Genomic DNA, 27960 nt, shown 5'->3' on the forward strand with positions numbered 1-27960 from the left:
TTACACCGCAAGACTGAAGGTGGGACAGCCAGAAATCAAGATGTTTGATACTACAAGACAAGAGGACAGAAGAGGAGTGCTGAGAAATCAGAGGACATATCCATGGAAAATACAATATGGAATATGATATGAAGTCTTGTTTGTGGATGAACAAAGAAAAATGAGATCTGATGCTCACTTGAGTAGGCCGAGGAGGAAGGCGTTGAACCTGTGATTACTCTGTTTGAGCTGAGGAAGCTCACCAACTCTAACTTGTAGGGTGTAAACAAGGCCTGAGTTTTGGGACCTTGAAAAAAGATGAGAAAAATGCAGTTCTATACTGTAGATACAAGAAATGTGCACACAGTTCCATAAGTACTTGCACAACACCAATTTCATAAGTTCTCAAAAGACTGTACACAACTAAAAGCATGCAAAGAGCTATAATGACTCCCTGTGTGGAACCCAGAGATGCCACCGCAAACTGGACTTCATCAAGACTTTACTGCAGTTGCCTTCAATTCCTCCTTCTTTTGTGGAATGATGACTTCCAGTTATTCTTCATGATCTGTTGGGTTCAGTTGTGGTGAGTGGCTTGATGAACTCAACTATTTTTCTTTTTAAAAACTTAACTTGAATTGTTTTTGTGGTATGCTCCAGGTCATTGTCCGTCTACACCACAGAGATGAACAAAAGACTAGCACATGTATCGAGCTTGTTTCACCTGCCATCTTGTATGAGGAATTGCCTTGGTGGTTTTTTTTGGGGGGGGGGGGTCCTCATAACTGTAAAAGATTCCAGTGGCCTTCTCTATAAATAACTCGAAATCAGTAAGTCATCTCTATAATTTGTTCTTCCAGGGGGAGTCGCAGACTGTTCCCATGTCACCTTACGGTATCCGAGGATAAATACAGACACTGATGGGCCTCAGGGCGACTATACGACTTGCTTCATGGTTAGATCTCATTATAACTAATTTTTCATCTCTCATGAGGTGGTTTTTCAAGTGATTTGAAAAAACATTTGGCATTTTTGTTTTACAATTATAGGTCACATGAAGTACAGGGGCAGCTTGGTGGATTGGTGATTAGCACTGTTGCCTCACAGCAAGAGGGTTGTAGGATCGCTTCTTGCCTGGTCCTTTCGTGTGGGAGTTTGCATGCTCTCTGTGTTTGTGTGGGTTCGCCCGACTTCCTCCAGCTTCTAGACATGCAGGTTTGGTGATTGGAAGCTTTAAAACTGACCATGAGTGAGTGTGTGGTTGTGTTTGTCTCTGTATACTGTATGTGGCCCTGCGATAGACTGGCATCCTGTTCAAGGCCCCCCTTGAGTCTGGTCTGCTTGAGGTTTCTTCCTTGGAGGAGTTTTCCTTACCACTGCTGCTCTGGGGGTTAATAAGGTTAGAGCTTACTTGTGTGAAGTGCCTTGAGGCAACTCTGTTGTGATTTGGCGAAATAAATGACAATAAATTGAACTGAAATAAGGTGTAGTCTGCCTATCACCCAATGATCACCAGGATGAGCTCCAGTATCCCAGTGACCTTAATTGGAAAAACCGGGTATAGAAAATGAATAAATGATGGGCATTCCCAGGCCATTCCCAGTTCTTTTTTTTCCCCCCTTCTTCTTTTTTTAAGAATGTATCAAAACATTGATTTGGCCACAACTAATGTTTGTGCAGTAATCTCTGATGAACTTCATTTAATTTTTTTCACCGACTGTTTCTTTACTGACACTGCAGCTCATGGGATGTCATTCTACAGCAGACATCAATAGATTCCAGACACACTTCTGAGCGCCTACACTTGAATGTCTATGTATAAAATAGGCTGTAACTCCTAATCCTTTCATTTTATTTGGACAAAGCCCTCAAAGTAAAGCACAAAACCCCACTTATTTTATTTCAAATCCACTGTGCTGTGCACTATGTAAAATGTTGAAATTGGTGTTACTTTCTAATTACTGTGGATTTATTTTATATATCACATTATTACCCAACATTACACTCCTAAAATACAAATCAGTTCAGGCTTTCACATGCTGCTCGTGTGTGCTACCTGGCCGGGTTGATGCCTGCACGAGACCCCAGGTTGAATTTGGCCTCCTGCCGGCAATCAGATCACTCTGGTGAGGTTTACGTCCATCAGACAGCAAGTTGTGCAGGGCGGGGCAGAGGCACTGCAGCACCACACGGCCCAGAGCTGGATTTATGCTGCTGTCTCCTGATAAGGACTGACGAGAGAGAGAGAGGGGAGCAAAATGTGGGAGGACAGTGTTGGAATAACATGGGAGAGAGTGAAGAAGATGATGCGCAGTGATAAGGATGAGGTAGGGAAGAAGATCAGAAAAGATGTCTCGAGAGAAAGCAAGGTACAGAAAATAGGACACATACAGGGAGGTTTAGACACAAGAAGTAGGATGGGATGGTGGTGGCATTATTGAAAGAGAAATTTGGAGTTAGTACACAAAGAAATTTACTATCAAGAGATCAACTCATCTAAAGACATTCTAATACCTTGTTAACTGAGAGAAACTGAGGAGAGACAGAATATCCAAAAAGGAAGGAAGAAAGAAAAATTTATAAAGATTAAAACAAAGTTGTTTCATAGTACATAACAGATTCCTTCTGAAGAGTAAGTACTGACTCCTTGGACGGACTGACAGTCCATCACAAGTTATTTCTCCAGCCAAGGTTGGTACCCATTTGTCTAGTTGGGTGAAGGGACAGTGTATAGCTTAAGTGTCTTGTCCAAGGACACAGACAGGGAGCGTGACTGGGAATCAAACCCAGTAGTGCAGCAGATAACAGAAAAAGTGTTCAAATGGTGATGCAAGCACCAAATTTGGCACAAATACACCTTAGACATTACCCTGTTGAAAAGGCAGGGTGTCCATTGAATTTTCAATAGGCAGCCAGGTAGGGGTCAATTGAAGAATTACACAGAGGTCACAATTAAAAGATGCCCCAATCATATTGAAAATACACCACATTAATCTGATCACAGAGATTCCAAAAGTTAGGGCTATCTGGCTATAGTTTGGGCTATCTGTGACAATGTTATGGGGTAAAATCAGCAAGAATGGTGACAAAGGTCAATCTTAGTTTATACAGGGGGTCAAAACTTAAAGTTGCTCTAATTTTGGAGAAAATGCAAATTATTGGCTGGGTTAACAGGGTGTTAAAAGGAATAGTTTGCATCATGTGCCATGCTTAGGTATCATGTTACGTGGTAACATATGTCACATGCATACATCCAATGGATGCTGACATTGTTTAATCTTTAATTTGTAGACCAAGCACCACACAGTCAAAACTATTCCATTTATTAATCCTATTAGCTCACCCAATAACATTTATTAATGTTAATAATTAATAATTTGCACCACTTTTTACCAAAATTGGAGGATCTTTAACTTTTGATCCCTTTCTCACCATTCTTGTTATATGGCTGGGGGGCCTGGCTGCCGGTTTGTTTCTGTTTTTTGGTTTTCCTCCCAGGTGGCGTGCGTTTGGGACTGAGTGGCTGTGTTTGCTGAGGCTGTCAGGACCTCACCCTGATCACCTGCGACTCGTCAGGACTCACAGCTGTGGTGCATCTGGATGGATTGGAACATGGCATTTAAGACTGGAGTGCACAGTGTGTATTTGCCAGAGACTCGACCTTGGACCAGACGGGTGAGATCGTCGTCTTGGGAGCCATCTCATCAGCAGCGGATGCTGAGAAACGTCCAGGTTTGATGCACGTCTGTGAAAGAGGAGGGGGTGAGGTTTCACGCTCGTCAGCACACTTCCTGAGGTACGTTAGATTTTGTGACTAACAGTTATACAGTCAGTAAATGTGGTGTCCCTCACACCTTATTGTATTGAGCTGTTTGTTAGTCATGTATCAGCTTCCACTGCAGTGGAGTTTTGTGAACTGGATGTTCCATGCCTGCAGGTTGGGAAGCTGATCAGTAATCAAGCCAGGAAGTGTTTTGTGTTGTACACCTTTAAGTGTTCTGTGTGTAGAGTGTGGACTCACATAATGGTTCCTTCTTTCACAGACTCGGTTGTTGCGGCCACCTGGGGGGTGTCGGCGGGGTCCTTGGGTCCGAAACAGCTTCTGGCTCCGGACCGTTAGCGCTGCTGGGAGCACCACGCCAGGCGACACCTTTTTGTTATTATATGATCACTGTTATGTATTAAATTCAGTTAGCCTTTGAACCGTGCTCTGCTTATTTCATACTGGGTCCTTCAAACGCTGGTCGGTTCTCCGAGCTGCGTCCGACACATAACAATTCTTGCGATTTTTTTACCCCATAACTCCATAGAATTCAGTCAAAAATGGTCCAAACTATACCTTTTTGAAATCGTTATGATCAGACAAATAATATGGAATACCTTTCAATATGATTGGAGCATTTTATATTTTGACCCTGTGTAATTCTTCAATTGACCCCTACCTGGCCGCCTATTGAAAATTCAAGTGGACACTTTGCTTTTTCAAAACACTGATGCCAAATTTGGTGCTTGCATCACCATTTGAAGGTTTTGTCTGTAAATATTCTCTTATCTGCTGCACTACAGGTCTACACATCATGGAGACCTGTATGTATGCAGGTCTTCCAGAAGCAAAAAGTGACATAAAATTCTGCAATTTCCTACCTTCTGAACTACGGTCCGAGAAGAACTAAACTGGGCCAGGACGGCTTCCACTGCCACACTGACGGCACTGACCAGAGCTGCAGGAAAAAACAATAGTGTGTAGTCAACAAACATCAAAGAGAAAGTTGACAGCTGTACAAGAGCGTGCGCGCGCGCGCACACACACACACACACACACACACACCTTTCTTTTCTTGCCAGAACAGAGAGGACAGTCCAGCATCTCTCATTGACTGCTTCACATCATCTCCTATGCAAGACGGCTCTCCGCTCTGCACTGAGCCAGCAAACGAGATGCTGCGAACAGCTGGCATAGATGGTAAAAGGGAAATTAATCACTTATATATAGATTATTAAAAATATTCAATGTGTGCAAAGGAAGCAGAGTGGAATATCATCACAAAAATATTAGAGCTTTTAGCGGCAGCAACTAATCAATGAGGAGCATTAAAATAAGCAGATGGCACCATTGACGACAAACAAAATGTAAGCAGATCCTGTAACTTACAAGAGCACTCATAGGGTGTGTAAATCAGCCAGAGTAATAATGACCAGTGCCATTATTAATGGCTCATCAAGCAGACAAAGGGGCAGTACACTTAATCCCCTACATCAAATGCACATACTGTAAGTGAGGGCATATTGAAACAGTTCTGTTCGTTGTTCATGTTATATTTGATCCCACATAATCTAAAATTAAACAAAACACAAAAAAAAAAAACGTTGTAATCCCATTCACCCATTGTGGATGCAAACAGCCTGCACTGTGACCTCATACTGTATTCATTACGTGCCTTCACCTGTAATATCTTGTAATGAGCAGCTTTGTCAGTGTCCAAATACTTATGGACCCCACTGCATTTTGTCAACATTGGTAAAGCACATTTTGAGATAGCCTAAGCTGGCCACTCACCACGATATGATGGAATATGAATGCACGTTTCTCTGGGAAGTCCTATTGCTGCGTGTGTGGAGGACCTGTGTTATGAACGTGCATCTTGGTGAGATGAGTCCAAAATGCAGCATGTCAAGCACGTTCAAAACTTCTGCAGTGTGTCCAGTGTCATATTTCCTGTATTACATCCAGTGGTGGGCACAGTTAACCGAAAAGTTAGCTTTGATCCATTAATCCGCAAACTGAAAAGTTAACTTTTATAATGCTAACCAATAAACTGTTAAGAAATTTAGTGGAACTTACTGCTAACCACTAACTTTTAGTACTGACTCAGTTGCAGCCACATCAGGTTACACTGTTGACTACTGATAAACCAACAAGGGCTGCTGGGTAAATTCCCAGGATCACAAACATAAACGAATGCATGAAAAAAAAAAAATATCATCTTTATCAAAAGCAGTAAATTGCAGTATTAGAAGTCACAGTATCTCTCTCTCTCTCTCTCTCTCTCTCTCTCTATCTATCTATATATATATATATATATAAAATATTATTTTTAGGAACTGTTAATGGAGCTGCGTTCACTAACACAAAACAAATGTATGAAAAACAAATAAATAAAAAATAAAATCCCAAACATGTTCATCGTCTTTATAAAAAGCAGTAAATCGCAATATGAATATTCACAGTTTGTTTCTGTATTATACTATATACAAACACAGGAATGGTTCACCCGTGTTGCGTTCAATGCGACTGGTAAAATCTTTACCTCACCTGCCGCGTTGAGCTTCCCCAACAAAGAAAACACACATAAGTTGGTCTTACATAAAAATATAACAATAAGTGTCTTTTCACTTTAAAAAGTAAAGATCTGCATGTACACACCCTTTAAAGCAGAGTCACTAACTGTCGATTGACACTACGGGAGCTCATCTCGACAGAACAGACTGTTGCAGACACACAACAGACAGAAACTAACATGTGACTTTAAGGTTTACAAAGGTTTTTGACCATTAAATTGTACTAATTTTACCAGCAAAAAAAAAATAAAATAATGTTAGCGGACTGAAAGTTAGCAGAACTAAATTTAGTGGAAGCTAATTGGTCCGTTGATGCTTTTCAAAGTGTGGTGAAAAGTTAATCGACTAACAAAAAGTTAGCTTCGGTAATTAGCGGTTAGCGAGACTGTGCCCACCACTGATTACATCACAACATGCATTGTGTGGTTTTGCGTACATTATTATTTGCAGAAAGACACGTGTGCAACTGAGCAAAACAAGAGCAAGTATAAGACAAGACACACTCACCTGTGGACAAAACCCACCAGACTTGTATAAACAATTTGTGTGAAATGCAGATGCATGTTTCCATGACTGAAACTCTCAAAAAGGCACTAACTAGTTAAATGTGGGAAAATAATTGTATCTTGTGCACACACGGAATAAATTTTGGGCTCAACAAAACATGGCTTCATTATGTAAATCTCTGTCACAACAGAGCTCTGCCTCAAGCACAGTTGAGCGCGCAACTCCTCTGGTCCTTCTCTGCATGGATAAAGGACACACACTGTAATGTATGCGCTGTGTTCTGCGTTTCTTCTGAAAAACGCTTCTACATTATGTTGTTAAAGTATGTCATTACATTGCTGAGGGCCCCTTCACACATAGTGCGAATTTGGATGAATTACGGCGAAACAGCACAAAACAGTCGAATTAGCGCACCACAAAACATTGCGCCGACACGCAGGCGTGCACGATCCCCATGCGACGGTTCGTGCACGCGATGGTGTCTTTTGAGCAGGAACACAGTGCGAGCTGCACCACATCGTGCTGCTGAAGTGGAGGAAAATAAAATAAAACCAGCTGTATAATTATTGAATATCACTCAGTTGATATAAAAAATACATGAAAGGGGACGCAATACAGAACACCGCGGTTAAATAACCCTGGTAAAAAAAAAAAAACAAAAAAAACCCCACATGCTCTAATCACCAGACGGAAACTTTACCACTGCGCCACAATCACTGTCTCATAACAGGAGCATGAAATGGTTAAAATCAACAAGCAGATGAATGTATTTTCTAAAAAAAGAAAAAAAGCGCTGTGATAACTGACCAAACGGGGTTTGGTACGGTGTATTTCTGCTAATATGTGACTGAAAGTGGTGGGTTTGTTGTACTGTTGGCATGTCATATGGTCCTGGGGCACGCCACTCACTGTCCTGTCAGACAGACAGCATGTCCACATGAACTGGTGATCCAGTCCAGCTGGAACAGCCTGTCAATGTGCGCGCTCTCCAGCCCGTCGCAGAAGCGATATATGTTTTTATGTATTTCGATGTGAGGACAGCAAGCATACACACGCGCGTCTGTCAAAACACTGTGCGTGTTCTGAAGCTCTGAAGTCCAGGACCAGAGCTGTCAACAGCTGCCACGCCCCCGTCTGTTCAGCACATAGACCAGCGTGTCACTCTGTAATCAGATGAGAGGCACCTCGCCTGCGGGGGAGCGTGCGACATACGCAAACGTGTTGTGGGAGAGCCAACACTGGTACGTCACATGTGCACTCGGCAACTCCACAGTTGTGGGCACTGAGAAAATTTCACACCCAGCTTGACAATGATTGTCTATGACTGTTTTGTGATGATAGTACGAATGGCCACACATTTTCTAAGTGCCAAACGAGCGGTGTTGGTTGTTTGTGTGTGTCAGCTGGAATTTGGCCGACACCTGCCGCAAGAGGGTTCAATGAGCTCGCACAGCGCACTCTGTCTTTCAGCTGCTGGTGTACACAAATAATTGTAGCAACAGGTGTACGAGGCGTTCGAGGCAACTGCAAATTTACACGGCTGCATATGATTCCTGCTTCATGAACACTTTGACCAAATTCGCAATGTGTGTGATGGGTCCCTAAGGGTACTATCTCACTGAACTGTGACACCGTGCAAATGGCAATTGCGAGAAAAATCGCTTGATTTCGCACACTGTTTGCTGGATGGTGCTCTTCTCTCACTGCAGTGTGTCGCAAGTGTCGCAACTGGATTTTGAACTGTTGAAAGTTGGCGGGGTGACAAGGCTGCTCACAGTATGCTCCCAGAGCCATCGCTGGTGTCTTGTGACCCTCTGAATATACTGTACTCTCTGGGACTCTTAATGTGAGAGATTCATGATAGAACTGTGGGAGGGGCAGGCCATACTCACGAGCTTCTGGGGAGCACGCCAAAAAAAAAGAGGAGGTGATCAGAGAGGAACAGCCATTTCTGGAAGTGACCAAGCTGCTGCCGGCTTGGCCACAGTTGCAGGAGGCTTCAGGACTCCTGTCCGCACTTTCTGGACTTATGCATTTAATGTTTATTTGTTTCTTTCTTTATATTGAGGAGCACAATTCTGCAGAAGTGGAGCACACAGCGCTGTGTTGTTTTAATCTTTTTTTTATCTGGAGCGTTCTCTCTCTGTCCCCCTCCCCCCTTGCTCTCTTTCTCTCTCTCCCTCTCTCTCTGAGGACATGTGCTGGACTTGTTTGAGGTGTTCACTGTGAGGACAACACACAATCAGTGAGGAAATATGACATCATGCTTTCATTAAACAGCACACTCCATTCAAATCCAGCTCCCATAATGTGTATATGTGTCTTTAAACTGGGAAAATCTTCCTGCTAAATGCCGTGCCGTGGAAATGTGATGTCATCTTTCCATCAGAGCCAAAATGCAGGCGTACGGAGGAGAACACCATGCGCAATTTGTGCCAAATCAACATGCAGATCCACCTCAGATCTGCTGTAGAGACCCTGAGTGAAAAAATAAGGGAACAGCCAAAGGGACTTACTATGTTACAGCTGAATAAAACAAATCAAAGGGCGCACACCCCCGAATCACTGCTGGACATCGCCACATCACAGAGAAGAAACTGGTCCACCATGTGGATGAGTGCTCTGCATGGATCTCAGAGTCGAGGACAAAAAGGATCATATAACAGCGCTGCCAACTGTCACATTGGGCAGGACAGTCCCGGTATTTAGCCCCATGTCCCGCATCCTGCATGAGTGTGTGCGGGATGCCCATTAGTTCTGCATTTGTGTGGGTTTGGGTACACCCCCAGACACCCCTAGTTATGCTTTGTGCCCTAGATGCTTGCAGCCATGCGTGGGTGTTCCACATTGGTAAATTCAAATGGCAGGTACTCATTTAAGCGCCGGTTGTATACTGGCCATGGAGGAATAAATTAAATGGTAAATGCACTGCATTTATATAGCGCTTTTCCATCTGCATCAGACGCTCAAAGCACTTTACACATCAATGCCTCACATTCACCCCGATGTGAGGCTGCTACCATGCAAGGCACCCACTACACACCAGGAGCAACTAGGGGATTAAAGACCTGCGCAAGGGCCCTTAGTGATTTTCCGGTTCAGGCTGGGATTTGAACAGAGGATCCTCTAGTCTGAAGCCCAAAGCTTTAACCACTAAACCATCACCTCCCCCAACTAGACCATCACCTCCCCAGTAGATCAGCAGGGATATCATGAAGCAAGTTAGTGAGTGCGCTAGCCACACGTTCATTCCAGTCCCCAACCCCCCCACGCCAGGCTTTATTATTATTGATTTATTTATTATTATTTTATTATTTATGTTATTTTGTCATTACTGGGTTTCGTCGGGAGAATTTCCACAGTCTATTCACATGGATAATAGCAGGATAATAAGAGCTGAACACTTTGTGTGTAAACGTGTCATCATTTCAGCTGTGAGTGGCCACTTCAGTGACATACCAGTACCAACTGCAAAACTCACTCATGCATGCATTTGGGTCACTAATTCACATCTCCAACTGCTCTCCAAAAGTATCAGCCCAGTGAGATATTACCCTAAAGCACGACCACGTTATATTGTAGAGTAGTGAGTGGCCGGCTTTAGACAAACAGAAAACAGGGGCAATCACATAAGCTCTGCCCTCTCTCTCATTTGGCAGAGTTACATATCAGTGTCCTGTGGGCAAATTTGCGTGAGGTCTCGTCTTTGCATTAACCTTGATTTGCACACGACACATAGGGATCAGAGTTCGGAGGTCTAATGATGACAGCCAGGTCAGATTATGCAAAATGTGGTACTTATATAACAAAAATCTATCAATGCCATCATTCATATGATCAGGATGCATTGTCCTTTAAAAACTAAAGTGGTACTCCGTGTTTTTAAAGCCATAACATCATATGAATACTTTTCCAGTAAAATGAACCAAGTGGATTTTGTGTTTCTCATCTGATCATAAAGAACTTTTATTACTGATGTAAACAAAATGTAATGTAATGTAAGCTTTTAAAAATATTCATAACTAATAGTTTTCTTGTCTGCCATAATTACACTCAACAAAAATATAAATGCAACACTTTTGGTTTTGCTCCCATTTTGTATGAGATGAACTCAAAGATCTAAAACTTTTTCCACATACACAATATCACCATTTCCCTCAAATATTGTTCACAAACCAGTCTAAATCTGTGATAGTGAGCACTTCTCCTTTGCTGAGATAATCCATCCCACCTCACAGGTGTGTCATATCAAGATGCTGATTAGACACCATGATTAGTGCACAGGTGTGCCTTAGACTGTCCACAATAAAAGGCCACTCTGAAAGGTGCAGTTTTGTTTTATTGGGGGGGATACCAGTCAGTATCTGGTGTGACCACCATTTGCCTCATGCAGTGCAACACATCTCCTTCGCATAGAGTTGATCAGGTTGTCAATTGTGGCCTGTGGAATGTTGGTCCACTCCTCTTCAATGGCTGTGCGAAGTTGCTGGATATTGGCAGGAACTAGTACACGCTGTCGTATACGCCGGTCCAGAGCATCCCAAACATGCTCAATGGGTAACATGTCCGGTGAGTATGCCGGCCATGCAAGAACTGGGACATTTTCAGCTTCCAAGAATTGTGTACAGATCCTTACAACATGGGGCCGTGCATTATCCTGCTGCAACATGAGGTGATGTTCTTGGATGTATGGCACAACAATGGGCCTCAGGATCTCGTCACGGTATCTCTGTGCATTCAAAATGCCATCAATAAAATGCACCTGTGTTCTTCGTCCATAACAGATGCCTGCCCATACCATAACCCCACCGCCACCATGGCCACTCGATCCACAACATTGACATCAGAAAAACCACTCAACCACATGACGCCACACACGCTGTCTGCCATCTGCCCTGGACAGTGTGAACCAGGATTCATCCGTCAAGAGAACACCTCTCCAATGTGCCAAATGCCAGCGAATGTGAGCATTTGCCCACTCAAGTCGGTTACGATGACGAACTGGAGTCAGGTCGAGACCCCGATGAGGACGACGAGCATGCAGATGAGCTTCCCTGAGACGGTTTCTGACAGTTTGTGCAGACATTCTTTGGTTATGCAACACGATTGTTTCAGCAGCTGTCCGAGTGGCGGGTCTCAGACGATCTTGGAGGTGAACATGCTGGATGTGGAGGTCCTGGGCTGGTGTGGTTACACATGGTCTGCGGTTGTGAGGCTGGTTGGATGTACTGCCAATTCTCTGAAACGCCTTTGGAGACGGCTTATGGTAGAGAAATGAACATTCAATACACAAGCAACAGCTCTGGTTGACATTCCTGCTGTCAGCATGCCAATTGCACGCTCCCTCAAATCTTGCGACATCTGTGGCATGTGCTGTGTGATAAAACTGCCCCTTTCAGAGTGGCCTTTTTATTGTGGGCAGTCTAAGGCACACCTGTGCACTAATCATGGTGTCTAATCAGCATCTTGATATGGCACACCTGTGAGGTGGGATGGATTATCTCAGCAAAGGAGAAGTGCTCACTATCACAGATTTAGACTGGTTTGTGAACAATATTTGAGGGAAATGGTGATATTGTGTATGTGGAAAAAGTTTTAGATCTCTGAGTTCATCTCATACAAAATGGGAGCAAAACCAAAAGTGTTGCGTTTATATTTTTGTTGAGTGTAACTTGTGTTTTCTACTTTATTGTTGAGGCAACACTTCTCTCAGTAATCCTCTCAAGAATCACTAAATACACACATATGCTTCACTAACAAAGATCAAAAAAAGATCATCTTAAAGAAAGTCCTTAACAATGATGTAAAGCACATGACATACAACATCAACATGACATGCAAAAGAAAATAAATAAATAAATCGGGGGGGGGGGGGGGGGGGGGCAATAAAACAGATACTGACAAAAGCAAAGAGTGGGTATGCTCCCAGACACTATCAAACTTTTCCTTCAAGCATTTCTTTTTTTTTTGCAGATTTGAAACATATCAAGTTACCTGTAGAAGCTATAGTTCTCCCCACAGTTAAAAAAGAGGCCCAGCAAACCACAGAACAAAGACAAAACTACAGCAACAAAGACAGACTGCATGCAAGCAAGATATTCCAAATCAGAAGAGTAACTGGAGGACAGGAAAGAGAAATCTTTACTCTGGAAATGTGACGCAGAGGAGCCTGGTAATGTTTGGGGGCAGAGGGGGTGCCCTAGGTGGTATAGGAGGGTAAAGGTTTGGGTAGTAGAGGGGTGCAGTAAGGGCAGGCAACGTGTGTGAGCGGGGGAAAAAGCGGTGAGCTGAGACGGGAACCTGCTGCCCCTGGAGGGGGTGCTCCGGAGCGCTGTGGAGGGGAGAGGGCTCCAATGGGCGAGAGGCGAGGAGGGGCGCCCCTGTGCATTGGACAGTTTTTTAGGGTGGTACAGGTAAAAGGTGGGCAGAGGCGGGAGCTCTTTAGATGTTCTCGACTTGATGTCTGTGGATGTGCGCCAGTTTGCGCACTTTTCTGCATCGCTCAAACTCAGCGATGCTGCCCTGTTTGAATGTGTCATCATAACATCAATGTTATTATACGGGGTGGTGCACCCCTGTACTTCCACCGTGACACTCACAAGCTTCTCCGGCCCTGTGTGTGCAGTTGTGCGCTGAGTAAAGGGAGTCAAAATTGCAGAGAGAGTCAGACGTAAAGTCCTTGTCGCTCTGTTTGGAATGGCTGGTAAACCGGTGCGCCAAATGTGTGTTTTCATTAAACGTACTCCCGTAATCGGGAGAGGCGGTTTACACGTATGTCAGCGTGAGATTCAGAGATAAACCCAGATCTCAGATCAAGCTGGAATCATCTCTGTGGACAGAAGGTGAGCGGGGTGCACAGGCCCGCTGTGTGTTTCTGCGCTCGTCTGTGCACGCCGCGCGACAGGGCTGTGGGACCTGCGCTCTGCGAGGAACTGGGAGTTCGTGCAGTCTGGGTGATAAGTAGGACGGGCGCTGTGGAGAAAGTAGGGCTGGGGGGAGTGTGCAAGGGACAGCGGGGGGTGAAGAAGCTGCTTATTCAGAAATTTCATATGCGATGGAGAGCAGTGAAGGTGCAGCATGGACGCACAATCACAGTGACATGAGGGAGCGAAGCGGTGTTACGGACACACAAATAAAAAAAGGGATGGATAGGCAAGGAAAAAGGAAGGCAGGAAAAAGTAGCAAATAAGTGGGAAGGAGAGAGAGATGGAGAAAATGTTAGTGTCTGTTGAGAAGAAAAAAGCACACTCATGAATGTATTCCAGCAGAACATGTCATCACGTACCATCATGCAGTAACACAGAATTTACACATCAAGTCAAGATTGACATTTAGATACAGAGGTAAATGGAGTGATGATTGACGAGGAATAACACCATTTTTTCATTATAGTGCAGCAGATAACTGAAACAATCCTTCACTGGTGATACAAGCATCAGATTGATGTCACTGTTCTTCATAAATCAATGTCTGAGAAACAAGTGCTGGCCACCAATTTTGGTAGAACCATGGTGCAAATTATTGGTTGAACTAATAGGATTAATAAAAGAAATAGTTTTGACTGTGTTGAATGTTTGGTTTGCAAAGTAAATGTCAAACAACGTCAACGTACATTGGATTCAAGGGCATGTGACATATGACACAAGGTGCAAACTATTCCTTTTTAAAACCCTATTACCTCAACCAATAATTTGCATCACATTTTACAAAAACTGGAACAACTTTAACTTTTGACCCCTGTACAAACTGAAATTGACCCTTGGCACCATTCTTGCTGAGTTACCCCATAACTCCACAGAATTCAGTCATAGATAGTCCAAACTATACCTTTTTGGAATATTATGATCAGACAGACAAATAATATGTTGTACTTTTCAATATGATTTGAGCATTTTTAAATTTTGGCCCCTGTGTAATTCTTCATTGACCCCTACCTGGCCACCATGTTTAGGGATGTGGACAAGTAGGCCAGCGCCTCGATTAGGTTCTGCATAATTGCATGTGACCACATTTTCGGGAGTCACACAGGGAGTTCCCTGCCATTCACATGCTATGGCTGTTGGAGGGATATCCTGATCTATCTTTAGGTTGATGATGTAGAAGAATTACCCAGCTCCCACCTCGTGTTTGAATTTTCATCACAGGCAATTGGAGAGAGAAGTTACCTGATTTCTTCTTTCTGCTTTGTCAAAGTCACTTAAATTGTACCGGAAGGAAGAACAGGGATTAAAAATCAATGCATAGGAAATAAAGAGTAAGTATGTCTCTTCATTTTTGCTGAATTTCAGAAAGATTGGTCATTTCACAAAGATTCTCGTCGATCGCCAAAATCCAGTGACTGCCAGTGTTGAGATGATATACCATTTAAAATGAAGGAGAGGTGGTAATCCATCATTCCTGAAAATTTCATGGAGACATCTTGGATATTAAGGAAGTTATGAGAAAAATATGAGGGAAGAAGTCCAACTCGGTCACAAAGGCCCTATTGTTTCATCTATTCATTCAGGCCAGCAAAACAAGCTCGATTCCCAGCACAAAACGCCCATAACTTCCTTAATACTTAAGATAATCACATGATTTTGGTGTTATTTTAAAGGGGTTTTCATGTTCTTTCTGAATTCACAGTCAGATCTTATATTGGTATGGGATAGAATTTTTATACACATCCCCACCATATTGGATTTTCAAGTGGTCAGCACTTTTTTCTCATTCTCTGATTTATGAAGAACATTCATGCCAAATCTGATGCTTGTATCACCAAGTGAACAATTCTGACCAAAAGTCATACTTATCTGCTCCACTATTAAGGAACAGGACAGGAAATGATACTGTGGATAATGAGTTACAGCTGATCTCAGATCTGACTGGTGAGGATTTAAAATGATAAATATGTTAATCACTCAGTGGCAATCGAGACTGTAATTAATACATCAAAGATCTGACATACTGCAGCGTTGGTTTGCAATCTGAGATTTCTTTAATGATTCCAGTCTGTTTCGTTTTTTCTTTTACCTTTCCTTTTCCTGTTTCAGTTACATACCGCAAAGTGCTCTCTCTCTCTCTCTCTCTCTCTCTCTCTCTAATCTTGTTCCTTCGCTCCGCCCCTCTCCACCATACAGTACAATGCTGAGTCAGTAAACACACTTTTAGCCATTCCTGCTTCAAATCTGTGTCTGTTGACATTCAGATTCTTTCTACACTCAATTACCTGTGACAGACGACTTTTCTACGGGCAACAAAGTGAACCAGAGGACATCCATACCATGGCTACACTTGGGCTAGAACACAAATGAAACATACTTCCTGTTTTGGTGACACTGCATCATTATGATTGGCTCAACAAGCAAAGCCCCGCCTCTTACACCCTTAAAGGCATACACACCTATTTCTGAGGATATTTGGGAGAAAAAAACAAGTGCCTTATAAAAGAATAATTTGGACACAGACCGTGCAGACATGAAATAATAATAATGGTAACAATGCATCTGAAATTATCACACAGATTGGAGTCATTCGGGGTTGTAAAGTAAGAACTCGCCCAACTGCATCTGGAGACTGAGTGGCTAATCCTCAGCATGCTGTGTGCTGCAGGATGGCGTGAGATAAGTAACCTGAGCTCAGCTATCTGCTCGAGGGAGCAGGGTGAGGCGAGGGGGACAGGATACAGGAGAGACAGCCAAATAAATCACATAAACATCCTAAGGCAGAGGTCTCAAACTGATTCCAGAAAGAGCTGAGAGGGTGCAGGTTTTCTTTGCAACCACCCACTCCACCAGCTGATTTCACTGATTAACTGATTCCATCTGCTCAAAGTGATGTTAATCAGTGAAATCACCTGGTGGAGTGGGTGGTTACAAAGAAAACCTGCACCGTCTCGGCTCTTTCTGGAGTCAGTTTGACACCTCTGTCCTAAGGTGATGGGATTTTAAACGAGTGGATGGAGGAGAACAAGGGACTGGAAAAGATGTTGGGCTGCGCGCAGATAAGTAGAAAAGCCACAAAGCAGAAGACCTGCGTGTCAAACGATGGAGGGAGACGGGAGGAGACCGCGAGGCACTCCATTACCCCCCCCCCCCCCCCCACTCCACACTGTCTGATGAGCAGCTGAATAATTAAATAAAGTAGTGATGACATCACACTGAGATAACTAGAACAGGAAATATCAGCTGCAAGGTCTCCGTCCTCTGTTTTCTCCTCACGTTTCCTTCACTTTCCCTTAATGCGCCCTCTCCAGCCTTCACTTGCTGTCCATCCCGTGTTCATCATATCATGTATCATCTGTGACTCATCCTCCATCACTTCTTCCTCATACGCTGTTTCCATAAATGACTCCACATTTTCTTATCTTGGTTTTGTATTTCGTTGTATTGTATGCTCCAAGAATATGATTAGCGCTTCAGTCAACAGGGACAGAGCATTGGATGTTACTCCATCTCCCTCCATCTGTTACTGTCTTTCATCTACCCAGCCTAGATTGCTGTCAGCTCCAAATTATAATGGGCTTCATTTTTGTGTGAAGCAAAAACATAAAATTTACTCTACAGTGCTCTTAAAATGGAATTTATTCTGTCTGCATTGCGGTCATTGGTGTCACTGTCAACTTCATACTCACTTGTAGTTCTTAATTCAAATGTCCAGCCTCCATCAGCTCGTCCTCTCACCTCTTCTTCTCTTCCTTCCCTTCTTTCTCCACCCGCTGAACCTCTGCCCCTTCACACTCTTTGCCTACGGTCCACAGGCTGCTGTCACTCACTGAGCAGCCGATCTTCTGTGATGGGCACAGCTCTGGGTATCCACCCTCCTTGTCTGCTCTCTGGAGCATTTCCTTCAAAGCAGCCATTGAGGTGAGAGCTGGCGGCGGCTGCATGAAGAAGGCCTGAGCCTGAGAGGTGTATTCCCATTGGTTGCCGTCACTGCCTACCTTCTCTCTTCTCCACTTCAAGTTGTACAGTATATCTGGGTCTGGAGTAATGACCGTGGGATCAGGATCTGGTTCGGTGATCACTTTAGTTGAAGGGGAGACATTTTTGTTGCGAAAACGCAGCTCTTTGAATGTGGTAACCTTTGGACCTAATCCTGAAGATGAATTCTTTTGGGTTTCCACGTGAGGTTTTCTCATTTCCAGGGATGGAGGTTGCAGGGGCGGCTCACAGTCAGGCGTGAATGCAATGAGCCAATCAAATCGCTCAGGCTGTGCAGAGTTGGCAGGTAGCGTGCTGACTTTGAGGGGTGTTGCTGAAGAGGGAACTGGGGGTAAGGGACGTGGAGGTGGTGGAGGGGGAGGAGAGTCTGGCACATTGCTGGCATATTGAAATGCACCAAAGCTCATATTCTTCACCGTACTTTCATGTGCACTGCTGAGACTCGTGGTATAGTAAGGGTCAGAAGTCAGACCACTGTTCCTCTTCCTTCTCCTGGCCATTTCAGTAAAAGAGGTGGTTCTTTGTGGGTCTTTCATGTCATCTTTCTTATTGCATACTTCAGCTTCTCCGAGTACAGTTCTTCGTTCTCCATCCAGTTTACTTCTGTTCCATCCATCTTTGGTCATGACCTCTGACTGACATTCCATCTCCTCTCTGTCAGTACTTTGCCTGAACCTGTGTGGCTGCACAGATCTGGCTGGGCTAACATTATCCACGTAGCCCTCGTCTTCTAAACCCCCAACACAGACCCCAAGCTCTGGACTGAGTTTGAGGAGCTCAGCTTGAGTCAATCCAGCAAGCATCAATAATTTCCGAATCTCTACATCCAGGGCATGGAAGGAGGCAGGAGGAGCCAGTGCAGGCGGTGGTGGGATGGCAGGGGGAGATGAGGAGCATGATGATACTGAAATAACTGGTGGAGGAGGAAGGGGTGGTGGGCGTGTTGTAGGTGGTGGGAGAGACAAGGGGGTCTTTTCCTGTTCAGCCTGAAGAGCTGCCAGCCTTTGCGCTTCCTTCCTGGCAAGATGCCGCCTCCGAGGGGGAGGGATGAGAGGAGTTGGGGTTGGGATCGATGGAGGTGGAGAAGGAGTAGTATAGAGAGTGAGATAAGGGACAGGCTTAGAAACGGGGAGAGGAGGAACGGATGGGGGAGATGGAGGTAGAGGCTTCTCACATCTAAAAGTAGTGAAGGTTGGGGATGACGAGTTAGGTGAGAAGGTAGAAAGTGTGGGTGTAGGACAGGTAGAGACAGCCATTGAGGTGGTCTCCCTGCTGATATTGATGTACGTGTGGAGATCAGAAGTCACGCTAGCATGACGCACTGGAGGCTTGGGTGGTCTAGGGGGTGGCTCCATCGGGGAAGGAGTGAGAGAATCTGGCATAAAAGGATCATCACAATCTGATGGAGCAGTGAGGTCCACCCCAGCATCAGAAAACTCCCCAGAGTCCCCTATACTTTCTCCACGGGCTTTACTCAGCTTCCAGGGAATGTCAATGTTGCCCATTTCATCCATGAGGTCTGAGAGGTCCTGCTCTTCCAGATCTCCAAGATCTAACCCCTTCTCATGGAGTCTTGCAATGTAGGCTAGCTTTACTTCCCTGTTCACTTTCTCCAAGCGATCTAGGTGATCCAACCGATCCCTCAGAACATCCCAGTGTTGCTCTCCCTCCAGATCCCAATGAGCTACTTGAATCACCTGGCTGAAGCGCTCCATTTTTCCAAACTCCCCAACAGATTCTAAGAAGTCAAGTAAGTCCAGCTTGGTACCCTCTGGATCTAAATCTTCCATGTCACCTTTGACTCCTAAGTAATCTGGAGATGGGGATTCCAGGGCTGAGGGGTAGCCCTCATCTGGGGAGCAAGGAGGAATGGGGGAATGTGATGTTACCAAGAAGGGATTACAACTAAGGGGTGGGGATGGGGGTGACTGTGCATGGGGTGGATAATCAAGTGCTTGTGGAAAATATTCATCTTTGGAGAAGAAAGAGATGGATAGATTATCCTGGTCATGGGAAGAACCCATGGAAACAGATTGGTCGGCAGAGTCAGAATCCAGATCAGAGCAGGAACTGATCGAAGTGGAAGATGAGGAAGTGGAGGAAGACAGTGAGAACTCCAGTAGGGATGGGGGGCAATCGCAGCATGAGGGGACCAGAGTGTCATCATCATCATCATCATCATCACTTTCACATGCCTCGTCATCAACATTCACATCCCCACTGATGTCTGCCTCCTTGTTCACTTCGTCGACCTTCAGGTTTTTCTCATTGTCCACATTAGTGCTGTCATCAGCATGCTTCACGTTGTTTTCCGGCATGGCAGCAGGGCACACAGAGAGTACCATTAGCTGAGCCTGTGCATGTGGATGTGACTCAGATGGGACTTCTTCCACCATCCCATCCTTCTTCTTAAGAGATGGCGGAGATGGAGGTTGAAGCTGCAATTGCTGTCTCATAGAGATGGTGTTGTTGTTGTTGTGGTTATGGTTGAACATACTGTTGTTGTCCTGTGGGGAGCGCCCATCACAACACAGACATGGGAGGCTTGGCTCGTTACAGTTTGGGTCAAGAGGGAGAACAGAGGGAAGAAGAGGAGGAGCAGGTGAAGGTGCGACATGAGGTCTGGGTGGTGCACGACCTCCCTTTGGCTTGGGCTTTGCTGGTTTGGAGGTGGTGAAACTCAGCTTATGTGATCCCATCCGAGACTGACTTAACGGGGCTCGGGCCTGCACACTTAATCTGGTCTTGGAAGGTGCTGCGGGGCCTTTCATACCCCGCCTTGGGGAAGAAGCAACACCTGTGTTCATGTTTTTAGCTTCACTTTTACTACTAGGGCCATGAGACCTCAGCCCAGCTAAAGTACTGGTCCGCCTGCTGACTTCGAAATGTTGTGGTTTCGGAGGCTGAGAGCTGCAGCCAGAAGACATCATTGTGGGAACAGGACTTTTAGGATTTTTCTGTTGCTATGGAAACACGTGTTGCGATGGCAGGACAGATCCAAACGATGGCATGCTGTGACCGTCACATCTTGGCTTGACTTCTAAGACTCTGCAACATCAAAGGAAACACAGAGTGAGTGCAGACCAGGAGCAAAATCTGCTCATCAAAGACTGTTTTCTTGTCATTTAATTTTTTTTTTTAATTTAGACTACTTCTTTGAAGTTAAGCCAACACTGTAAAACCTGATAAATTAGTAAAACTTGCTCATTTAGAGGCAACTGATTACATTAAATCGTTTACAGTGCATTCAGAAAGTATTCACAGCGCTGCACTTTATCCACATTTTGTCATATTGCAGCCTTATATCAAAATGGATGAAACTCATGTTTTTCTTCAAAATTCTACACAAATACCCCATACTTACAATGTGAAAAATGTTTTTTTATATATATATTTTTGCAAATGTATTAATAATAATAATCATCATCATAATAAAGAAACCACATGTACATAAGTATTCTCAGCCTTTGCCATGAAGCTCAAAATTCAGCTCAGGTGCATCCTGTTTCCACTGATCATCCTTGAGATGTTTCTACAGCTTAATTGGAGTCCACCTGGGGTAAATTCACTTGATTGTATATGATTTGGAAAGATACATGCCTGTCTACATATAAGGTCCCACAGTTGACAGTGCATGTCAGAGCACAAACTAAGCATGAAGTCAAAGGAACTGTCTGTAGACCTCCAGGACAGGATTGTCTCAAGGCACAAATCTGGGGAAGGGTACAGAAATATTTCTTCTGTGATCAGGGGAGAAGGGCCTTAGTCAGGGAGGTGACCAAGAACCTGATGGTCCCTCTGTCAGAGCTCCAACATTCCTCTGTAGAGAGAGGAAAACTTTCCAGAAGGACAACCTTCTCTGCAGCAATCCACCAATCAGGTCTGTATGATAGAGTGGTCAGACGGAAGCCACTCCTTAATAAAAGACACATGGCAGCCCACCTGGAGCTTACCAAAAGGCACCCAAAGGACTCTCAGACCATGAGAAACAAAATTCAAGCTGGATCAAGCTTGAGCATCATATTCAAGAAGACTTGAGGCTGTAATTGCTGCCAAAGGTGCATCAACAAAGTATTGAGCAAAGGGTGTGAATACTTATGTGCATGTACACTCAACAAAAATATAAACGCAACACTTTTGGTTTTGCTCCCATTTTGTATGAGATGAACTCAAAGATCTAAAACTTTTTCCACATACACAATATCACCATTTCCCTCAAATATTGTTCACAAACCAGTCTAAATCTGTGATAGTGAGCACTTCTCCTTTGCTGAGATAATCCATCCCACCTCACAGGTGTGCCATATCAAGATGCTGATTAGACACCATGATTAGTGCACAGGTGTGCCTTAGACTGCCCACAATAAAAGGCCACTCTGAAAGGTGCAGTTTTATCACACAGCACAATGCCACAGATGTCGCAAGATTTGAGGGAGTGTGCAATTGGCATGCTGACAGCAGGAATGTCAACCAGAGCTGTTGCTCGTGTATTGAATGTTCATTTCTCTACCATAAGCCGTCTCCAAAGGCGTTTCAGAGAATTTGGCAGTACATCCAACCAGCCTCACAACCGCAGACCACGTGTAACCACACCAGCCCAGGACCTCCACATCCAGCATGTTCACTTCCAAGATCGTCTGAGACCAGCCACTCGGACAGCTGCTGAAACAATCGGTTTGCATAACCAAAGAATTTCTACACAAACTGTCAGAAACCATCTCAGGGAAGCTCATCTGCATGCTCGTCGTCCTCATCGGGGTCTTGACCTGACTCCAGTTCGTCATCGTAACTGACTTGAGTGGATAAATGCTCACATTCGCTGGCGTTTGGCACATTGGAGAGGTGTTCTCTTCATGGATGAATCCCAGTTCACACTGTCGAGGGCAGATGGCAGACAGCGTGTGTGGCGTCGTGTGGGTGAGCGGTTTTCTGATGTCAGTGTTGTGGATCGAGTGGCCCATGGTGGCGGTGGAGTTATGGTATGGGCAGGCATCTGTTATGGACGAAGAACACAGGTGCATTTTATTGATGGCATTTTGAATGCACAGAGATACCGTGACGAGATCCTGAGGCCCATTGTTGTGCCATACATCCAAGAACATCACCTCATGTTGCAGCAGGATAATGCACGGCCCCATGTTGCAAGGATCTGTACACAATTCTTGGAAGCTGAAAATGTCCCAGTTCTTTCATGGCCGGCATACTCACCGGACATGTCACCCATTGAGCATGTTTGGGATGCTCTGGACCGGGGTATACCAGTTCCTGCCAATATCCAGCAACTTCGCACAGCCATTGAAGAGGAGTGGACCAACATTCCACAGGCCACAATTGACAACCTGATCAACTCTATGCGAAGGAGATGTGTTGCACTGCATGAGGCAAATGGTGGTCACACCAGATACTGACTGGTATCCCCCCAATAAAACAAAACTGCACCTTTCAGAGTGGCCTTTTATTGTGTAAAGTGTTGCGTTTATATTTTTGTAATTTCTTAGTTTTTTTTAATAAAGTTGCAAAAAATTCTACAAAGCTTTTTTCATGTTGTCATTATGGGGTATTGTGAGTAGAATTCTGAGGGGAAAAATGAATTTACTCCATTTTTGAATAAAGCTGTAACAAAATGTAGAAAAAGTGAAGTGCTGTGAGTACTTTACGAATGCACTGTAAACTCAAATGATTCATTTAACAAAATATATTTTCTTCAAAATAAACATGGTTAATTTCTTTTAAATCAATGAGCAGAATACTCTAATGACCTAAAAAATGTAAGCATTTTGCACTGACATGCAGAAACAGTCCAATATTGATTCAGGTGACCTGCTTTGTGAACCATTTCCTCTACCAGCTGATATTCCTGTTTTCATTTCTGTTTAATCTCTTCTATCTACATTTCATCTTTTACAGATGAACGAACTACATATTAAAGCTGCACTGCTTTTGGCTTTCTATGTTGTAATTACCACATTCTCACAAATAAGACGATGTGTTGGCGTGCTTTGCCGTTCACACATTCTTATTTATTTATTCTTATATTCTCATGTACTGTCTCATCATGAAAACTGGAAGAGTATGTGAAGAGTGCATGTCTATGCCAAAGCAACCCTTTAATTCTGCATCTTGATTAACATTATTGCTGCAGTTTGCATCAGACATGAATGTATTTTGCTTCAAACAGATCTGGATCCTTGCAGAAAAAGAAAGGTTCTCCACGCTCCTGCCTGTCACAACAATCTGGTGCAACCAGGTCAGTATGAAACATGAAGAGAAAAGGAATGCCGGTGCAACACAGATGTCTGTGCAATAAATTATATTCATTCAAAGGTGCATAACAAAATGTAATTAATTGCACAGTGCACTGGCTTTCCTTTTCTCTTCACGATCTGGATCCTTATCTGGAATGGTGTCATGTTCAGAGCTGCAACGATTAATCAATTATTAAATGACTATTAAATTAATCAATAACTGTTTTGATTATTGATTAATTATTTTGAGTCTTTTTTAATATTCAAATGGTCAGATTTCATATTTTCTAGTTTATTTCACATGGTTTCTTTACTTCTATCTGACAGTAAGCTGAATATCTGTAGGATGTGGACAAATCATGACATTTGAAGGCATCACCTTGGGCTCTAAAACAAAAATTTATCAATATTTTTCACCATTTTATGACATTTCATGGCCCTAACAGCTAATCCATTAATTGAAAAAAAAAAAAACCTGAACTGAGTATAAAAACAATTATTTGTTGCAACCCTAATGATGTTTCACATTTTATTTCAGATTTTGTGAATAATTTGTGTTTTTGAAATGTCTACACAGGATCTTGTGAGCAACATAAATTCACTATGATTTTGATGTGTATGTAACATACAGTAAATAAGTTGAAAAACTGAAAGTCAAGAAATAGATCCCCCCTCGCCCTTTGTAAAAAACAAACAACAACAACAACAACAACAAAAAGGCAAGTGTTTTTGCATTGTGGTTTGTGACATTTGAGATTTCTGGACTGGTTGTAAAGTTTTAATTGTGAATCAACTTATTTCCCTTCTGCATTATATCACCATAAATGAAAAGATTCAAAAGATTCAAGCATGATTCTGTGTTGTGTTTAGTTTATCTCTTCAGTGGAACAACATTGCTGGCCTTTTGGTGAAATATTTCAGGCAGTTCTTTTTTGGGGGGTTACAGTAAATTTGGGTTTTCTGGGTCATTTACGTCCAAGATCTGCTCTCTTGTGCCAGTAGTTACTGAGGTCTGACTATAGTTGGTGAAATTTGTTGGTTTTGGCTGATACAATAACGCTTCAGCTTCTATCAAAGTGTTCCGTTAAACACAATAAAAGCCTGCTTCCTGCAAATTATTTGACACTAAAACACTCAAGAACAGGAAGGCTAGATCAGACTTTCCCAGAAAAAGCCTGCCTACTTCTGGGACATGATACTCTGGACATATGAATGGCAGAAAAAGAAGAGTATGAAGAAGGAAATGAACAGCTCTTGAGCCAAAGTACTCCACACATCATCTGTCAAAAATGGTAGAGGCAGCGCTTTAGCATGGACACGTATAATCTACCAATGGACTGTGCCACTGACGTTCATTCGTGATGTAACTGCTGGTAGAAGCAGCATAATGAATTCTGAAGCGTATAGGCTACTCAGCCTACCAGACTGTGCCAATAATGACCTAAAACATACTGCCAAAGCATCCTAAGAGCTTCTCATTCTCAATACAAATAAATGGAATATCCATCAGTGACCAAGTCAGTCACCCAACAGAACATGTTTTTCAGTTAATGAAGACAAAACCCAACTGAAGGAGGCTGCAGTAAGAACTGGCAAAGCATCAGCATTTGGTGATGCCCATCCCATGGGTTCACAACATCAAGCAGTCATCTACTGCAAAGCATTTTAATCTAAGTATTGACAATATTCTACGCTGAGCTGTCCAATTACAGAAAATTTCCTGTAATTCCTTTATGGATTTTTTTTTATTTTTGCTAAGCAGAGCAGGATCTGGTTAGTACTTGGATGGGAGACCTCTTTGGAACACCACTGGCTGTGTGTGTTTCTCCAGGTAAAACTGGAGTTGCGTCAGGAAGGGCATCCGGCGTAAAACTTGTGCCAGTTACCAATGCAGATCTGGTTGTATCCGCTGTGGCGACCCCGAATATACCGGGAGTGGCCGAATGGACAACAACAACATTTAAACCCTGTGAATTAAAACTGAAAGGCTATATTTTAATCACATCTTGATTTTTTTTCTACTTAACTGTTATGGTGCACAGAGGCAAAATTGCAAAAAATTGTGTCCTTGCCAAAAAAACAAAACAAATTGCAACTAAACACCTATCAATTAACAAGTTATGTGTCAGGCGCCCCCCAACATCATAATTCATACAAAAAACAGAAAATAATCACATAGAAATCTTAGAAAGTTTACAATAAAAACATGGGGGGGGGGGGGGGAGCAGGAAATATAGATGATTTTAAAAAATAAAATAAACAATAGAGTAAAAAGGAAAATAATAAAAAATGAAAAAGTTTTAATCTTTTTAAAGTCCATGTTGTGTGGGCCGCTGAAGAGGAGGTACTGCTGGTCCACCACCACCAGATGGCGCCCTGCCTGAAGTGCGGGCATCAGGCACGAGAGGGCGCTGCCGCCCCACAAGAGCGGCCGGGGTGACAGCTGTCACTCAGCGGCTATGACAGCTGTGACAGCTGTCACCAATCATCTGCTCCTCACCCCTAATAAAAGCAGGATGACACCTCCACCACGTTGCCGAGATATCGTTCTACCAAGGAGGTAACGTTCTCAGCCTGAGTGTTATCACTACTAATGTTGTTTCAGTGAATACGTTGTTGCAGCTGTTTTCCTGAGGAATCGGCGTATGCCGCGACTGCTTTGCTCTGCATCCCGCCAGTTAAGTGATTGACAGTAGCTACACGAGTGTGGATTATAGGTGGAGGTGGAATAACCACCATACTTGTTACGGGGTGTACACACACCCACACCTGACTGTTTTTGCTCTTCGCCAGCAGTACCAGATCCGACACGTGGAGACGGTGGCCACCTGGGGACTCGGAACATGGCGGCTCCAGTATTCTCCTGGTTCGGTGGCGGAGGAAATCGTGTGGTTCCGGTTCTTCTCCAGACGGACGTCTCCTATCGTCGAGCCTGCCCACAGGACACCTTGATTGATTGATTCTGTATTCGTTCTATAATCTGCTGTGTGTAGTTGTGGCATTCACAACAGTAAAGTGTTCATATTTGACTTCTTCTATTGTCCGTTCATTTGCGCCCCCTGTTGTGGGTCCGTGTCACTACACTTTCACAACAGTCCATATATATATATATATATATATATATATATATATATATATATATATATATATTCAAAGCTCAGTGTCAGGTTATCTTGGCCTGAGCTGAGTAATGACGGCCAGTTGACAGGGTCAGTCCATCTCTACAAGATGACACAGCTGGCGTGACACCGTGTGGGAATAAAAGGAGCACAAATAAAACCTCCAAACACTAAGTGAACATGAGGCACATTTAACTGGAGCGTGAAATAATGAAGGAGCAGCAGCTCTTTGAAAGTGTCAGAGCCATGGATCGGCTCAGCCTGTCCTTCACACTGCAGGAACATTTCAACAACCACCACCCGAATTATACATATAAATCTATCCTCACACGTCATTTCGTCATCGTGCATTTATTGATCCCAATAAAGAGCCGATGAGGAGGAGGGGGGGGGGGGGGTGAGAGGGGGAGGCGCGGGTACCTGCAACCGCATCGCCCTGATGTGCAGGCCGGTCCTCCCCATCACTACTCAAATATCACACAAATCACACACAGCTGATGACTATAAGCATCACTAAATTAATAAAATAAAAAAACAATAGAGGAACGACGACACTCCTTTAATATAAATAAATGTGTAAAAAATTATAAATCTACGTCGACTATCTGCAGCAATCTGCTTTACTTACTCGAACGGACGTTTCACGGGGAAGAAAAACAGTCTTCAAACATGCATCTACTCACGATCAGATTGACATAAAGGAGGATGAAATTGTCCATCTCGTCGGGCGCTTTTACATCCCAGACAGAGGCAACGGGAATCTCAGCTACAGCACGGCTCTTCTCGCGAGAACTGACCAAACCAACGTGAACCGTCCCACCAGCATCAGTGCGCTTCATCTGCGGTGAT

General features: G+C 43.7%; 1 protein-coding gene across 1 annotated transcript; it reads right to left on the reverse strand.

Annotated features, from left to right (window-relative positions):
• On the reverse strand, positions 1-27906 carry LOC117514329. The gene is given in 9 exon segments (XM_034174730.1): positions 1-50; positions 179-286; positions 2036-2210; positions 2494-2511; positions 4624-4700; positions 4808-4930; positions 17438-17491; positions 17494-20795; positions 27795-27906. Coding segments are annotated over 8 exon segments (3789 nt in total). The 5' UTR covers positions 20678-20795; positions 27795-27906.
• Between the last annotated feature and the right edge of the window lie 54 nt (positions 27907-27960).

The sequence above is a fragment of the Thalassophryne amazonica genome, chromosome 7 (assembly GCF_902500255.1).
Source record: "Thalassophryne amazonica chromosome 7, fThaAma1.1, whole genome shotgun sequence".
Classification (NCBI taxonomy): domain Eukaryota; kingdom Metazoa; phylum Chordata; class Actinopteri; order Batrachoidiformes; family Batrachoididae; genus Thalassophryne; species Thalassophryne amazonica.